The 14410-nt window shown below is 42.9% G+C and overlaps 8 protein-coding genes across 8 annotated transcripts, besides 5 other annotated features; all 8 read right to left on the reverse strand.

Annotated features, from left to right (window-relative positions):
* Window positions 1-14410: part of a sequence feature (sequence corresponds to BAC RPCI93-3M17) that runs on past both edges of the window.
* Window positions 272-291: a microsatellite.
* Tb927.4.5220 (hypothetical protein) lies at window positions 437-1399 on the reverse strand (the record flags this gene model as incomplete). Its single annotated transcript, XM_839577.1, has 1 exon — window positions 437-1399. One exon carries the CDS (start codon window positions 1397-1399, stop codon window positions 437-439), a length of 963 nt encoding a protein of 320 aa, XP_844670.1.
* Window positions 1566-1599: a microsatellite.
* Window positions 1721-1752: a microsatellite.
* Window positions 1849-2544, reverse strand: Tb927.4.5230 (hypothetical protein, conserved; the record flags this gene model as incomplete). The annotated part of the gene is made up of 1 exon (XM_839578.1): window positions 1849-2544. The coding sequence occupies one exon, from the start codon at window positions 2542-2544 to the stop codon at window positions 1849-1851; it is 696 nt and encodes a 231-aa protein (XP_844671.1).
* Window positions 3563-3588: a microsatellite.
* Tb927.4.5240 (UDP-Gal or UDP-GlcNAc-dependent glycosyltransferase, putative) lies at window positions 4208-5356 on the reverse strand (the record flags this gene model as incomplete). Its single annotated transcript, XM_839579.1, has 1 exon — window positions 4208-5356. One exon carries the CDS (start codon window positions 5354-5356, stop codon window positions 4208-4210), a length of 1149 nt encoding a protein of 382 aa, XP_844672.1.
* On the reverse strand, window positions 5913-7115 carry Tb927.4.5250 (UDP-Gal or UDP-GlcNAc-dependent glycosyltransferase, putative; the record flags this gene model as incomplete). The annotated part of the gene is made up of 1 exon (XM_839580.1): window positions 5913-7115. The coding sequence occupies one exon, from the start codon at window positions 7113-7115 to the stop codon at window positions 5913-5915; it is 1203 nt and encodes a 400-aa protein (XP_844673.1).
* On the reverse strand, window positions 7672-8874 carry Tb927.4.5260 (UDP-Gal or UDP-GlcNAc-dependent glycosyltransferase, putative; the record flags this gene model as incomplete). The annotated part of the gene is made up of 1 exon (XM_839581.1): window positions 7672-8874. The coding sequence occupies one exon, from the start codon at window positions 8872-8874 to the stop codon at window positions 7672-7674; it is 1203 nt and encodes a 400-aa protein (XP_844674.1).
* On the reverse strand, window positions 9431-10633 carry Tb927.4.5270 (UDP-Gal or UDP-GlcNAc-dependent glycosyltransferase, putative; the record flags this gene model as incomplete). Its single annotated transcript, XM_839582.1, has 1 exon — window positions 9431-10633. The coding sequence occupies one exon, from the start codon at window positions 10631-10633 to the stop codon at window positions 9431-9433; it is 1203 nt and encodes a 400-aa protein (XP_844675.1).
* Window positions 11190-12392, reverse strand: Tb927.4.5280 (UDP-Gal or UDP-GlcNAc-dependent glycosyltransferase, putative; the record flags this gene model as incomplete). Its single annotated transcript, XM_839583.1, has 1 exon — window positions 11190-12392. One exon carries the CDS (start codon window positions 12390-12392, stop codon window positions 11190-11192), a length of 1203 nt encoding a protein of 400 aa, XP_844676.1.
* On the reverse strand, window positions 12949-14151 carry Tb927.4.5290 (UDP-Gal or UDP-GlcNAc-dependent glycosyltransferase, putative; the record flags this gene model as incomplete). The annotated part of the gene is made up of 1 exon (XM_839584.1): window positions 12949-14151. The coding sequence occupies one exon, from the start codon at window positions 14149-14151 to the stop codon at window positions 12949-12951; it is 1203 nt and encodes a 400-aa protein (XP_844677.1).

Here is a 14410-nt window from a genome sequence, read left to right on the forward strand (position 1 = left end):
AGTGTGGAGGAGAGTAGGGAGTAAACGAATAGCACCAAGAGGCGCCCTCGCGCAGATGTGTTCTTCAACAAATATGCGATGAACACATACTTAAACACAATGCAGTGAACAATAATCTGAAGATTTCGAGGAAACTCTAAAATATTCTCCGCATCCCCTAAAAATTACCCACCGTGTGGTGACCAAATTATCTCATTTCTTCCGACATCAGTTTACACTCCGAAGCTAAGCACGCACGTGCGTCCCCCCCTCGTATAGAAAAAAAACCTAAATATATATATATATATATATGTCTGTTGGCCCCTCCCCGGTATATTCCCCAGCTTTACCACTTTTCAGAAATCTTCGCTTGTATTTCCTTCCCCTTATCAATGACAGTAAGAGACCGAAAGATCAGGGGTTCAGAAACCATTTGAGCGTCTCAAACGGCGGAAAGTTACCCTGTGTTGATCGCCGCGTCCCTCGCCAAGCCGCTACCTCCGACCTCGCTCTTCGTATCATCTGTAGGTTGATCCTTCACGCCCTCCCTCCATAGATTCATTATTTCCTGATGCGTCTGTTTTTCCAAGAAAACTTTCCAGGTGTCGAGCATGTCTTCATACGCGGATTTGTAAGACTGAAGGTTGCTCCACGACTGACTGGCAAGGTTGCTGCCACGCCACGGCAAGTACTTCTGGACGAAGTGTGGTATTGCGACCAATGCTGCTTTTAACAAGGGAGGTTTGTCGTTGAACTGCTTTAACACCGCATCCACAATGTACCAATAGTGCATTAGAAGCTGAGGCTGCTGGTTCTGCACGGATTCATTGAAGCACTGGTCCATCACCTCCATTACTTTCACAACGGCCACAGGATTCACACATAGCGTGTCGCATATAGTGGTGACCACAGTAATAGAGCGCTGCGTGCACCGTTCGCTGAACTCCAGGTCAATAATACGCCGTAGAAGCTTCTGCAGATCTTTGTACTTCTCCTTTTCACTAGTATCCACACCTTTGTCAATCTCGGCCCTAGACGTCACAGCTCTGGTACCCTCACTTTTTTCACTAATGGAACCGGTGCAGGCATTAGTATCAACACCGGTTTCAACCGTAGCCCGTGAGCTGCCATTCTGTTTAGCAGCGTTTCCATGTGTGTTAGTGATAACAGATTCGCAGTTGACGTCGTTTGGTGGTGCTGCAACGACAATGAAATTTTCATTGAGGCCATAACTTCCCGTTACCGATGGCACATCCGTTGCCGTATATGGTGGTGGATCACGGTCGTAGGTACGGCGGGGGTGACGTGTATAAGATGTGTTCCAATTGCGTGTGTGTTTGTTCGCTCGTTGATACCCACCACTGTACCCTTCCCGTATGTGTGGAGTTCGTGCCACTGGGTAGTGTGCATTGGGAAACATAACACTCCGTCGTGTTTTCCTTTTCCCCTTACCCCCTTCCCCTTTTTCTTTTTTTTGTTTCCTGTGCCGAGACGGTTGCCCACTTACACCTCAGTGAGTCTCTGGGAACGGATGTCGATGCGTGAAGAGGGGCAGAAGACGAAAAAAGAGCAAAACCAAAGAAAAGTAATAGTAGTAAAAGTAATAATAATAATAGTAATTGAAAAACACCAATCCATATATTAAATAAATCAATTACACGTGACTGACGGTATGGGACACATCGATGTGACTCCAACACGAGTGCGTGCAATATATGGAGGAGAAAAGAAACGTAAACAAATATGTACTTATATATATATATATATATATATCATAAACAGATGTTTTTTCCACTGCAAACTCTCGAACAAAAGGAAGAATGAATAAGTAATAGGTGCACAGAGATGTGAGCACACCACATCTTATCACTACACGTCATCTTCCGAGAATATGGAATCAACATCTGATGGTGCTGCCACACGCACTTCCCCTAGCAACAGTAACTCATTTCTGTCCTCCGAATGGCGGCGTGGAGAACAGAGCCGTCGAACCGGTAACCCGCGGCCATAATTGTCAACGTCATCCCGTACGTTGCCTCGGTGGCCTCCACTGTTGTCATTCTCGCTACCTTCTGTATTGGCAGCATTACTTCTGTTGTTTGGTGAACCGTTTGAGCGCTTCCGCCTCCGGTTCAAACTGCGTGAGGCGCTGTTGAGAGCATCATGACGCTTCAGTGTATCATGTATGAACCAGAGGAGCTGCTTGACGTCCAATAATTGTGACGACTGCGTTACCCAGCGCATGGAGGAGGTAACTGACGGAACTTCAGAGGTGCTGAAGTCGCTAATGTTCGTGCGGTTACTGAAACCGCCACCTCCACCAACAAAGTCACGATTTCTACCACCGTCAACATTATTGTCTCTGTTGTTGGGACCAAAGAGGTTATATGAGGTGACTTCCTCACGTGCGGCAATAAGGGCATAGCGCTGTACCAACAAAAGTGCATCGCGATACCCAGCGTCATATGAATAAGTCGCATCACGGTACAACTCAGACACACTTTTTGCCGCTTCTGAAAAGCGTTGGCGCAAACCCTCCCGACCGTTATTCGGGGGTATCGGCATTCGTTGGTTCCTCTCGTCTACTCTTTCCTCTGCAAAGGTCCCCTTCCCACACTGTTGACAAGGTGCAGAGACGATAACTATCTTAACAGAGGGTTTCAAATATGTAATAGTTACGTTGAAAAAGCAAAAAAAAAAACAATATCGATTTGAGTGAAATAAAATATTAAAAACAGAAAAAAAAGGAGGCAGAGACTAATACTAAAAAGAAAAAAAATACGCAAGGAAGATTACGAATATATACACGCGTGACTTCAAGTTCATACCGCCGGCACGCCCCCTTTCACATTGAGTGTACGATGCTTGAATAAAAAATAATACGATTCAAGAAAAAACAAAAAAAACTGTTGGCGGCAACCGTGCGGGCATCACATGGCGTCTCCACAACAGCGAGAAGAAACGCTTAGGGTTCACCTCATATATGCGAAGAACGTTTACATGCCGCGTTGTTTCCTTCCTGTAAAGCACCTTGAGGTGTGGCAGCATAAAGGAAATAAACAGAGAACAACGGTAATGGATACGTCGCTACATTTAAGCACACATTTTTTTTTGTGTGTGTGTGGGGGCCGAGGTGGGTCGTTTGGTCCGTAATATACCAGAGGTGTATGCCTTAGGACACGTCTACAGAGTGATTAATTCCCTTTAAACTCCTACCGACTGTTTGCGTACTTTCACCAACGATCACACACATAAAATAATAATCAAAGGAATCCTTCACCGAAGAGAATTCACATTGCACTGCATGCGATGCCACGAGCCATCAAAAGGGTTGTATGAAGAAACTAACTCATCATTACTAAACCTCCTACCGGCACCAACTGTCATTGAAGTATATCTGTTGATTCAGCCACAAGATGTCAATCGTCTCTGACTCTTCCACACACGTGCGCACACATGCTTCAAACTAACGCAACCGCACATGCAGAAAAAGAAAGATCATGGAGACTATAGGCGTTTCACAGGTAGTTAATAACAAAGCAAACGCATTAGAAATATAATAGCAATACACAACAGAGGGGAAATATATATATATATATATATATATATTCTTTTTGCTTCTGGTTACTCATAAAGTTCCGCTCTCAAGTTTACATTACTCCGCACTCATCACATAAAACAATCACGTACGTTACCATCAAATATATATCAACACCATCTCGTGTAACCGAATGGCGCAGCCACAAATATTACCCACAAGTTCGGTAGACATCAACATCGGAAAGCATCATAAATCAGATGGTTTCTTCTACATCATACGGGCGCTCTTCCTCCAACGACAAAAACAAAATGAAAAGAACAAGGGAACAAAAAAGTATGGAGCCACTACAGATTGCAGCAGTGTAAAAATTTTTAAAAAAAGCAGCAAGGGATATCTAAGAGAAACACTTTCTGAATTAAGCCAAGTGTAGGAAACATAATTATACTACCGCTCCAGCACAAATGTGTGCAAAAAAAAAATAAATAAGTAATACAACCATCAAGAAAACTCGTATCCGCTCCGTGGCGCACCAAAACGTTAAAAAAATAAAGGAAGTGGCAAGACAACCGATCGTAAGTACACAGAAAAGCGTACAATTCACTAATGACCCCCCCCAAAAAAAATAAAACAAAAACAGCCCATTACATGGGTTAGTTAAAAAATAAAAACAAATGTAATCATCACAAATCAATGCTGAAAACAAGGTAGCGTGCCGCTACCGGGATACAACCATCGAACCGCCGACGGTTTATCTCCTCCTTCCCCAACAGGAAAGATATCGAACAACTCATTGTAATGTTCCTCACTAACATGGTGTATCACAACAGATTTATTTGAAATGTATTTTCTAACGCTACCAGGACCCGCATTGTGAAACCGGCACGCTTTCGTATCCACACTTATTAGGTTTCTGTACACTACCTTTTCTCTCAGTATCATTCCAACCATCACATCTTCATAGAACATGCCAAGATCAAGAAAGTCAAAATAGTCCCACATAGAAAAGGGCATGTTCACTAGACGCTCAAGAGGTTTATACGAAATGATGGCTTGTGCAGTGTCCCTGGAGAGAGTAATGCAATATCCGTTCACATATGTAAGTTGGTTACGCCGCCATATCCGGTTATAGTAGTTGTAACGACCCATATACAAACCATGACGAGGCATTACACGAAGGTCCGCAAGGTATTTTGGAACACGAATAAATATGTCATCATCACCCTTCACAATGTAACTTACGTTAGGAAACATGTGAAGAGCAAATCGAAGCCACAAATATGTTTTCCGGCTCATCGCAACCTCAGCCTCAATTCCCCAGTTTCCATTCTCACCAATCTTCTTCCGTGTGGATGGAGAGACATCATTTGTTGGTAGTGTAATAATGTCATGTGTACGTGCGGCCTCTTCCTTTAGTGAGTGTGAAATCAAATAACTGTTTGACTGATGTGGTGCGAGAAGATATAATGGCAGGAGACTCCCACTAAAGTTGTTTGATCGTGTGGCCACGCCACTATACTTCCAGCATGTCTGTCGCTGCAAGTCACGCCGCCTGCTTCTCTCACTGTTGTCCACAGAAGGAATTCCAAGGACGGCTAGGAATCTTTGTGCCTTCCACACGGCAGCAACATTAGACGGAACGAACATCAAATATTCATCCTCGTCTATCGGTTGTGAAACTCCAGCCTGATTTTCATCTAAAAAAGTAGATACCACATGAATTCTATGTAAGTTGCAGCAGATAATCAAGAGTGACATCACAAGTAGAAGTATCACTGCTATGTCTGCTGTACGTGGCCTCCTCCTCGCTTGTGTTGGTCGCATCTTCAGCGGTGACATGTCTACAAAGAAGTTATCGAGGGAAAAACAATTTAAATTGGCAAATGCGAGAATTCGCGCAGTCGTTAGCAACACAATTAGCTGACAAATTCATGTTCATCACAATTCAATGTAGACCGCTATGAAAGAACTCATAAAGGTCGTATGAGGCATGAGGATATACGTCCACGAGGGAGACATTTGAAATCATGAATATCTCAACAGTTATTAAACTTTACAACTTAAGTAGGACATCCACTCCCAAACTAGGCAATATTTTAAAAGTTACATTTGGGGGAAAGGGACCGTTAATCACGGTTTCGAACGATACCCAAAAACTGTTCATAACCAAACCTCCCAGTTTTGACCGAAACGAAACGGCGTAACTGTCATGTGATCAACAAATGAGTTCCAAGGAAAAATAATCAACGAACGGTATAGTATGCCGTCGGTTATTACACACAGACACACACACACAGAAAGTAACTAAAGTGTTTCAGGAATAGGAGTGACGCTAATACAATCCTAACAAACTATAGGGTGAGGGATCTCATAGTTCCCAAGCAACCTCAATAATTCAGGCCCTCTTACGCCAAAAGGGAAAAGAAGGTAGGATTTCTCTTTTCCGTCCAAGTCGGAATTCACACTGCATCGCCGCCCAATTGCTATTCAACCACATTAGCTTTGAGGGTGCCGGTGGTATTACACCTTCAGGAAAGTAGTCCATTAACATTTCGTAATCGGCTTCCTGTATGTGGTGTATCACAACAGACATGTTCCTAACGCTCTTCTTCACACCAAACTTGCCCGCATTGTGAAAGTGACAACGACCCATCTCCACACTTATTAGGTTTCTGTACACTACCTTTTCTCTCAGTATCATTCCAACCATCACATCTTCATAGAACATGCCAAGATCAAGAAAGTCAAAATAGTCCCACATAGAAAAGGGCATGTTCACTAGACGCTCAAGAGGTTTATACGAGATGATGGCTTGTGCAGTGTCCCTGGAGAGAGTAATGCAATATCCGTTCACATATGTAAGTTGGTTACGCCGCCATATCCGGTTATAGTAGTTGTAACGACCCATATACAAACCATGACGAGGCATTACACGAAGGTCCGCAAGGTATTTTGGAACACGAATAAATATGTCATCATCACCCTTCACAATGTAACTTACGTTAGGAAACATGTGAAGAGCAAACCGAAGCCACAAATATGTTTTCCGACTCATCGCAACCTCAGCCTCAATTCCCCAGTTTCCATTCTCACCAATCTTCTTCCGTGTGGATGGAGAGACATCATTTGTTGGTAGTGTAATAATGTCATGTGTACGTGCGGCCTCTTCCTTTAGTGAGTGTGAAATCAAATAACTGTTTGACTGATGTGGTGCGAGAAGATATAATGGCAGGAGACTCCCACTAAAGTTGTTTGATCGTGTGGCCACGCCACTATACTTCCAGCATGTCTGTCGCTGCAAGTCACGCCGCCTGCTTCTCTCACTGTTGTCCACAGAAGGAATTCCAAGGACGGCTAGGAATCTTTGTGCCTTCCACACGGCAGCAACATTAGACGGAACGAACATCAAATATTCATCTTCGTCTATCGGTTGTGAAACTCCAGCCTGATTTTCATCTAAAAAAGTAGATACCACATGAATTCTATGTAAGTTGCAGCAGATAATCAAGAGTGACATCACAAGTAGAAGTATCACTGCTATGTCTGCTGTACGTGGCCTCCTCCTCGCTTGTGTTGGTCGCATCTTCAGCGGTGACATGTCTACAAAGAAGTTATCGAGGGAAAAACAATTTAAATTGGCAAATGCGAGAATTCGCGCAGTTGTTAGAAACACAATTAGCTGACAAATTCATGTTCATCACAATTCAATGTAGACCGCTATGAAAGAACTCATAAAGGTCGTATGAGGCATGAGGATATACGTCCACGAGGGAGACATTTGAAATCATGAATATCTCAACAGTTATTAAACTTTACAACTTAAGTAGGACATCCACTCCCAAACTAGGCAATATTTTAAAAGTTACATTTGGGGGAAAGGGACCGTTAATCACGGTTTCGAACGATACCCAAAAACTGTTCATAACCAAACCTCCCAGTTTTGACCGAAACGAAACGGCGTAACTGTCATGTGATCAACAAATGAGTTCCAAGGAAAAATAATCAACGAACGGTATAGTATGCCGTCGGTTATTACACACAGACACACACACACAGAAAGTAACTAAAGTGTTTCAGGAATAGGAGTGACGCTAATACAATCCTAACAAACTATAGGGTGAGGGATCTCATAGTTCCCAAGCAACCTCAATAATTCAGGCCCTCTTACGCCAAAAGGGAAAAGAAGGTAGGATTTCTCTTTTCCGTCCAAGTCGGAATTCACACTGCATCGCCGCCCAATTGCTATTCAACCACATTAGCTTTGAGGGTGCCGGTGGTATTACACCTTCAGGAAAGTAGTCCATTAACATTTCGTAATCGGCTTCCTGTATGTGGTGTATCACAACAGACATGTTCCTAACGCTCTTCTTCACACCAAACTTGCCCGCATTGTGAAAGTGACAACGACCCATCTCCACACTTATTAGGTTTCTGTACACTACCTTTTCTCTCAGTATCATTCCAACCATCACATCTTCATAGAACATGCCAAGATCAAGAAAGTCAAAATAGTCCCACATAGAAAAGGGCATGTTCACTAGACGCTCAAGAGGTTTATACGAAATGATGGCTTGTGCAGTGTCCCTGGAGAGAGTAATGCAATATCCGTTCACATATGTAAGTTGGTTACGCCGCCATATCCGGTTATAGTAGTTGTAACGACCCATATACAAACCATGACGAGGCATTACACGAAGGTCCGCAAGGTATTTTGGAACACGAATAAATATGTCATCATCACCCTTCACAATGTAACTTACGTTAGGAAACATGTGAAGAGCAAACCGAAGCCACAAATATGTTTTCCGACTCATCGCAACCTCAGCCTCAATTCCCCAGTTTCCATTCTCACCAATCTTCTTCCGTGTGGATGGAGAGACATCATTTGTTGGTAGTGTAATAATGTCATGTGTACGTGCGGCCTCTTCCTTTAGTGAGTGTGAAATCAAATAACTGTTTGACTGATGTGGTGCGAGAAGACATAATGGCAGGAGACTCCCACTAAAGTTGTTTGATCGTGTGGCCACGCCACTATACTTCCAGCATGTCTGTCGCTGCAAGTCACGCCGCCTGCTTCTCTCACTGTTGTCCACAGAAGGAATTCCAAGGACGGCTAGGAACCTTTGTGCCTTCCACACGGCAGCAACATTAGACGGAACGAACATCAAATATTCACCTTCGTCTATCGGTTGTGAAACTCCAGCCTGATTTTCATCTAAAAAAGTAGATACCTCATGAATTCTATGTAAGTTGCAGCAGATAATCAAGAGTGACATCACAAGTAGAAGTATCACTGCTATGTCTGCTGTACGTGGCCTCCTCCTCGCTTGTGTTGGTCGCATCTTCAGCGGTGACATGTCTACAAAGAAGTTATCGAGGGAAAAACAATTTAAATTGGCAAATGCGAGAATTCGCGCAGTTGTTAGAAACACAATTAGCTGACAAATTCATGTTCATCACAATTCAATGTAGACCGCTATGAAAGAACTCATAAAGGTCGTATGAGGCATGAGGATATACGTCCACGAGGGAGACATTTGAAATCATGAATATCTCAACAGTTATTAAACTTTACAACTTAAGTAGGACATCCACTCCCAAACTAGGCAATATTTTAAAAGTTACATTTGGGGGAAAGGGACCGTTAATCACGGTTTCGAACGATACCCAAAAACTGTTCATAACCAAACCTCCCAGTTTTGACCGAAACGAAACGGCGTAACTGTCATGTGATCAACAAATGAGTTCCAAGGAAAAATAATCAACGAACGGTATAGTATGCCGTCGGTTATTACACACAGACACACACACACAGAAAGTAACTAAAGTGTTTCAGGAATAGGAGTGACGCTAATACAATCCTAACAAACTATAGGGTGAGGGATCTCATAGTTCCCAAGCAACCTCAATAATTCAGGCCCTCTTACGCCAAAAGGGAAAAGAAGGTAGGATTTCTCTTTTCCGTCCAAGTCGGAATTCACACTGCATCGCTGCCCAATTGCTATTCAACCACATTAGCTTTGAGGGTGCCGGTGGTATTACACCTTCAGGAAAGTAGTCCATTAACATTTCGTAATCGGCTTCCTGTATGTGGTGTATCACAACAGACATGTTCCTAACGCTCTTCTTCACACCAAACTTGCCCGCATTGTGAAAGTGACAACGACCCATCTCCACACTTATTAGGTTTCTGTACACTACCTTTTCTCTCAGTATCATTCCAACCATCACATCTTCATAGAACATGCCAAGATCAAGAAAGTCAAAATAGTCCCACATAGAAAAGGGCATGTTCACTAGACGCTCAAGAGGTTTATACGAAATGATGGCTTGTGCAGTGTCCCTGGAGAGAGTAATGCAATATCCGTTCACATATGTAAGTTGGTTACGCCGCCATATCCGGTTATAGTAGTTGTAACGACCCATATACAAACCATGACGAGGCATTACACGAAGGTCCGCAAGGTATTTTGGAACACGAATAAATATGTCATCATCACCCTTCACAATGTAACTTACGTTAGGAAACATGTGAAGAGCAAACCGAAGCCACAAATATGTTTTCCGACTCATCGCAACCTCAGCCTCAATTCCCCAGTTTCCATTCTCACCAATCTTCTTCCGTGTGGATGGAGAGACATCATTTGTTGGTAGTGTAATAATGTCATGTGTACGTGCGGCCTCTTCCTTTAGTGAGTGTGAAATCAAATAACTGTTTGACTGATGTGGTGCGAGAAGACATAATGGCAGGAGACTCCCACTAAAGTTGTTTGATCGTGTGGCCACGCCACTATACTTCCAGCATGTCTGTCGCTGCAAGTCACGCCGCCTGCTTCTCTCACTGTTGTCCACAGAAGGAATTCCAAGGACGGCTAGGAACCTTTGTGCCTTCCACACGGCAGCAACATTAGACGGAACGAACATCAAATATTCACCTTCGTCTATCGGTTGTGAAACTCCAGCCTGATTTTCATCTAAAAAAGTAGATACCTCATGAATTCTATGTAAGTTGCAGCAGATAATCAAGAGTGACATCACAAGTAGAAGTATCACTGCTATGTCTGCTGTACGTGGCCTCCTCCTCGCTTGTGTTGGTCGCATCTTCAGCGGTGACATGTCTACAAAGAAGTTATCGACGGAAAAACAATTTAAATTGGCAAATGCGAGAATTCGCGCAGTTGTTAGAAACACAATTAGCTGACAAATTCATGTTCATCACAATTCAATGTAGACCGCTATGAAAGAACTCATAAAGGTCGTATGAGGCATGAGGATATACGTCCACGAGGGAGACATTTGAAATCATGAATATCTCAACAGTTATTAAACTTTACAACTTAAGTAGGACATCCACTCCCAAACTAGGCAATATTTTAAAAGTTACATTTGGGGGAAAGGGACCGTTAATCACGGTTTCGAACGATACCCAAAAACTGTTCATAACCAAACCTCCCAGTTTTGACCGAAACGAAACGGCGTAACTGTCATGTGATCAACAAATGAGTTCCAAGGAAAAATAATCAACGAACGGTATAGTATGCCGTCGGTTATTACACACAGACACACACAAACAGAAAGTAACTAAAGTGTTTCAGGAATAGGAGTGACGCTAATACAATCCTAACAAACTATAGGGTGAGGGATCTCATAGTTCCCAAGCAACCTCAATAATTCAGGCCCTCTTACGCCAAAAGGGAAAAGAAGGTAGGATTTCTCTTTTCCGTCCAAGTCGGAATTCACACTGCATCGCTGCCCAATTGCTATTCAACCACATTAGCTTTGAGGGTGCCGGTGGTATTACACCTTCAGGAAAGTAGTCCATTAACATTTCGTAATCGGCTTCCTGTATGTGGTGTATCACAACAGACATGTTCCTAACGCTCTTCTTCACACCAAACTTGCCCGCATTGTGAAAGTGACAACGACCCATCTCCACACTTATTAGGTTTCTGTACACTACCTTTTCTCTCAGTATCATTCCAACCATCACATCTTCATAGAACATGCCAAGATCAAGAAAGTCAAAATAGTCCCACATAGAAAAGGGCATGTTCACTAGACGCTCAAGAGGTTTATACGAAATGATGGCTTGTGCAGTGTCCCTGGAGAGAGTAATGCAATATCCGTTCACATATGTAAGTTGGTTACGCCGCCATATCCGGTTATAGTAGTTGTAACGACCCATATACAAACCATGACGAGGCATTACACGAAGGTCCGCAAGGTATTTTGGAACACGAATAAATATGTCATCATCACCCTTCACAATGTAACTTACGTTAGGAAACATGTAAAGAGCAAACCGAAGCCACAAATATGTTTTCCGACTCATCGCAACCTCAGCCTCAATTCCCCAGTTTCCATTCTCACCAATCTTCTTCCGTGTGGATGGAGAGACATCATTTGTTGGTAGTGTAATAATGTCATGTGTACGTGCGGCCTCTTCCTTTAGTGAATGTGAAATCAAATAACTGTTTGACTGATGTGGTGCGAGAAGATATAATGGCAGGAGACTCCCACTAAAGTTGTTTGATCGTGTGGCCACGCCACTATACTTCCAGCATGTCTGTCGCTGCAAGTCACGCCGCCTGCTTCTCTCACTGTTGTCCACAGAAGGAATTCCAAGGACGGCTAGGAATCTTTGTGCCTTCCACACGGCAGCAACATTAGACGGAACGAACATCAAATATTCATCTTCGTCTATCGGTTGTGAAACTCCAGCCTGATTTTCATCTAAAAAAGTAGATACCACATGAATTCTATGTAAGTTGCAGCAGATAATCAAGAGTGACATCACAAGTAGAAGTATCACTGCTATGTCTGCTGTACGTGGCCTCCTCCTCGCTTGTGTTGGTCGCATCTTCAGCGGTGACATGTCTACAAAGAAGTTATCGAGGGAAAAACAATTTAAATTGGCAAATGCGAGAATTCGCGCAGTTGTTAGAAACACAATTAGCTGACAAATTCATGTTCATCACAATTCAATGTAGACCGCTATGAAAGAACTCATAAAGGTCGTATGAGGCATGAGGATATACGTCCACGAGGGAGACATTTGAAATCATGAATATCTCAACAGTTATTAAACTTTACAACTTAAGTAGGACATCCACTCCCAAACTAGGCAATATTTTAAAAGTTACATTTGGGGGAAAGGGACCGTTAATCACGGTTTCGAACGATACCCAAAAACTGTTCATAACCAAACCTCCCAGTTTTGACCGAAACGAAACGGCGTAACTGTCATGTGATCAACAAATGAGTTCCAAGGAAAAATAATCAACGAACGGTATAGTATGCCGTCGGTTATTACACACAGACACACACAAACAGAAAGTAACTAAAGTGTTTCAGGAATAGGAGTGACGCTAATACAATCCTAACAAACTATAGGGTGAGGGATCTCATAGTTCCCAAGCAACCTCAATAATTCAGGCCCTCTTACGCCAAAAGGGAAAAGAAGGTAGGATTTCTCTTTTCCGTCCAAGTCGGAATTCACACTGCATCGCTGCCCAATTGCTATTCAACCACATTAGCTTTGAGGGTGCCGGTGGTATTACACCTTCAGGAAAGTAGTCCATTAACATTTCGTAATCGGCTTCCTGTATGTGGTGTATCACAACAGACATGTTCCTAACGCTCTTCTTCACACCAAACTTGCCCGCATTGTGAAAGTGACAACGACCCATCTCCACACTTATTAGGTTTCTGTACACTACCTTTTCTCTCAGTATCATTCCAACCATCACATCTTCATAGAACATGCCAAGATCAAGAAAGTCAAAATAGTCCCACATAGAAAAGGGCATGTTCACTAGACGCTCAAGAGGTTTATACGAAATGATGGCTTGTGCAGTGTCCCTGGAGAGAGTAATGCAATATCCGTTCACATATGTAAGTTGGTTACGCCGCCATATCCGGTTATAGTAGTTGTAACGACCCATATACAAACCATGACGAGGCATTACACGAAGGTCCGCAAGGTATTTTGGAACACGAATAAATATGTCATCATCACCCTTCACAATGTAACTTACGTTAGGAAACATGTGAAGAGCAAACCGAAGCCACAAATATGTTTTCCGACTCATCGCAACCTCAGCCTCAATTCCCCAGTTTCCATTCTCACCAATCTTCTTCCGTGTGGATGGAGAGACATCATTTGTTGGTAGTGTAATAATGTCATGTGTACGTGCGGCCTCTTCCTTTAGTGAGTGTGAAATCAAATAACTGTTTGACTGATGTGGTGCGAGAAGATATAATGGCAGGAGACTCCCACTAAAGTTGTTTGATCGTGTGGCCACGCCACTATACTTCCAGCATGTCTGTCGCTGCAAGTCACGCCGCCTGCTTCTCTCACTGTTGTCCACAGAAGGAATTCCAAGGACGGCTAGGAACCTTTGTGCCTTCCACACGGCAGCAACATTAGACGGAACGAACATCAAATATTCATCTTCGTCTATCGGTTGTGAAACTCCAGCCTGATTTTCATCTAAAAAAGTAGATACCACATGAATTCTATGTAAGTTGCAGCAGATAATCAAGAGTGACATCACAAGTAGAAGTATCACTGCTATGTCTGCTGTACGTGGCCTCCTCCTCGCTTGTGTTGGTCGCATCTTCAGCGGTGACATGTCTACAAAGAAGTTATCGAGGGAAAAACAATTTAAATTGGCAAATGCGAGAATTCGCGCAGTTGTTAGAAACACAATTAGCTGACAAATTCATGTTCATCACAATTCAATGTAGACCGCTATGAAAGAACTCATAAAGGTCGTATGAGGCATGAGGATATACGTCCACGAGGGAGACATTTGAAATCATGAATATCTCAACAGTTATTAAACTTTACAACTTAAGTAGGACATCCACTCCCAAACTAGGCAATATTTT

This window comes from Trypanosoma brucei, chromosome 4, assembly GCF_000002445.2.
Source record: "Trypanosoma brucei brucei TREU927 chromosome 4, complete sequence".
NCBI lineage: Eukaryota > Euglenozoa > Kinetoplastea > Trypanosomatida > Trypanosomatidae > Trypanosoma > Trypanosoma brucei.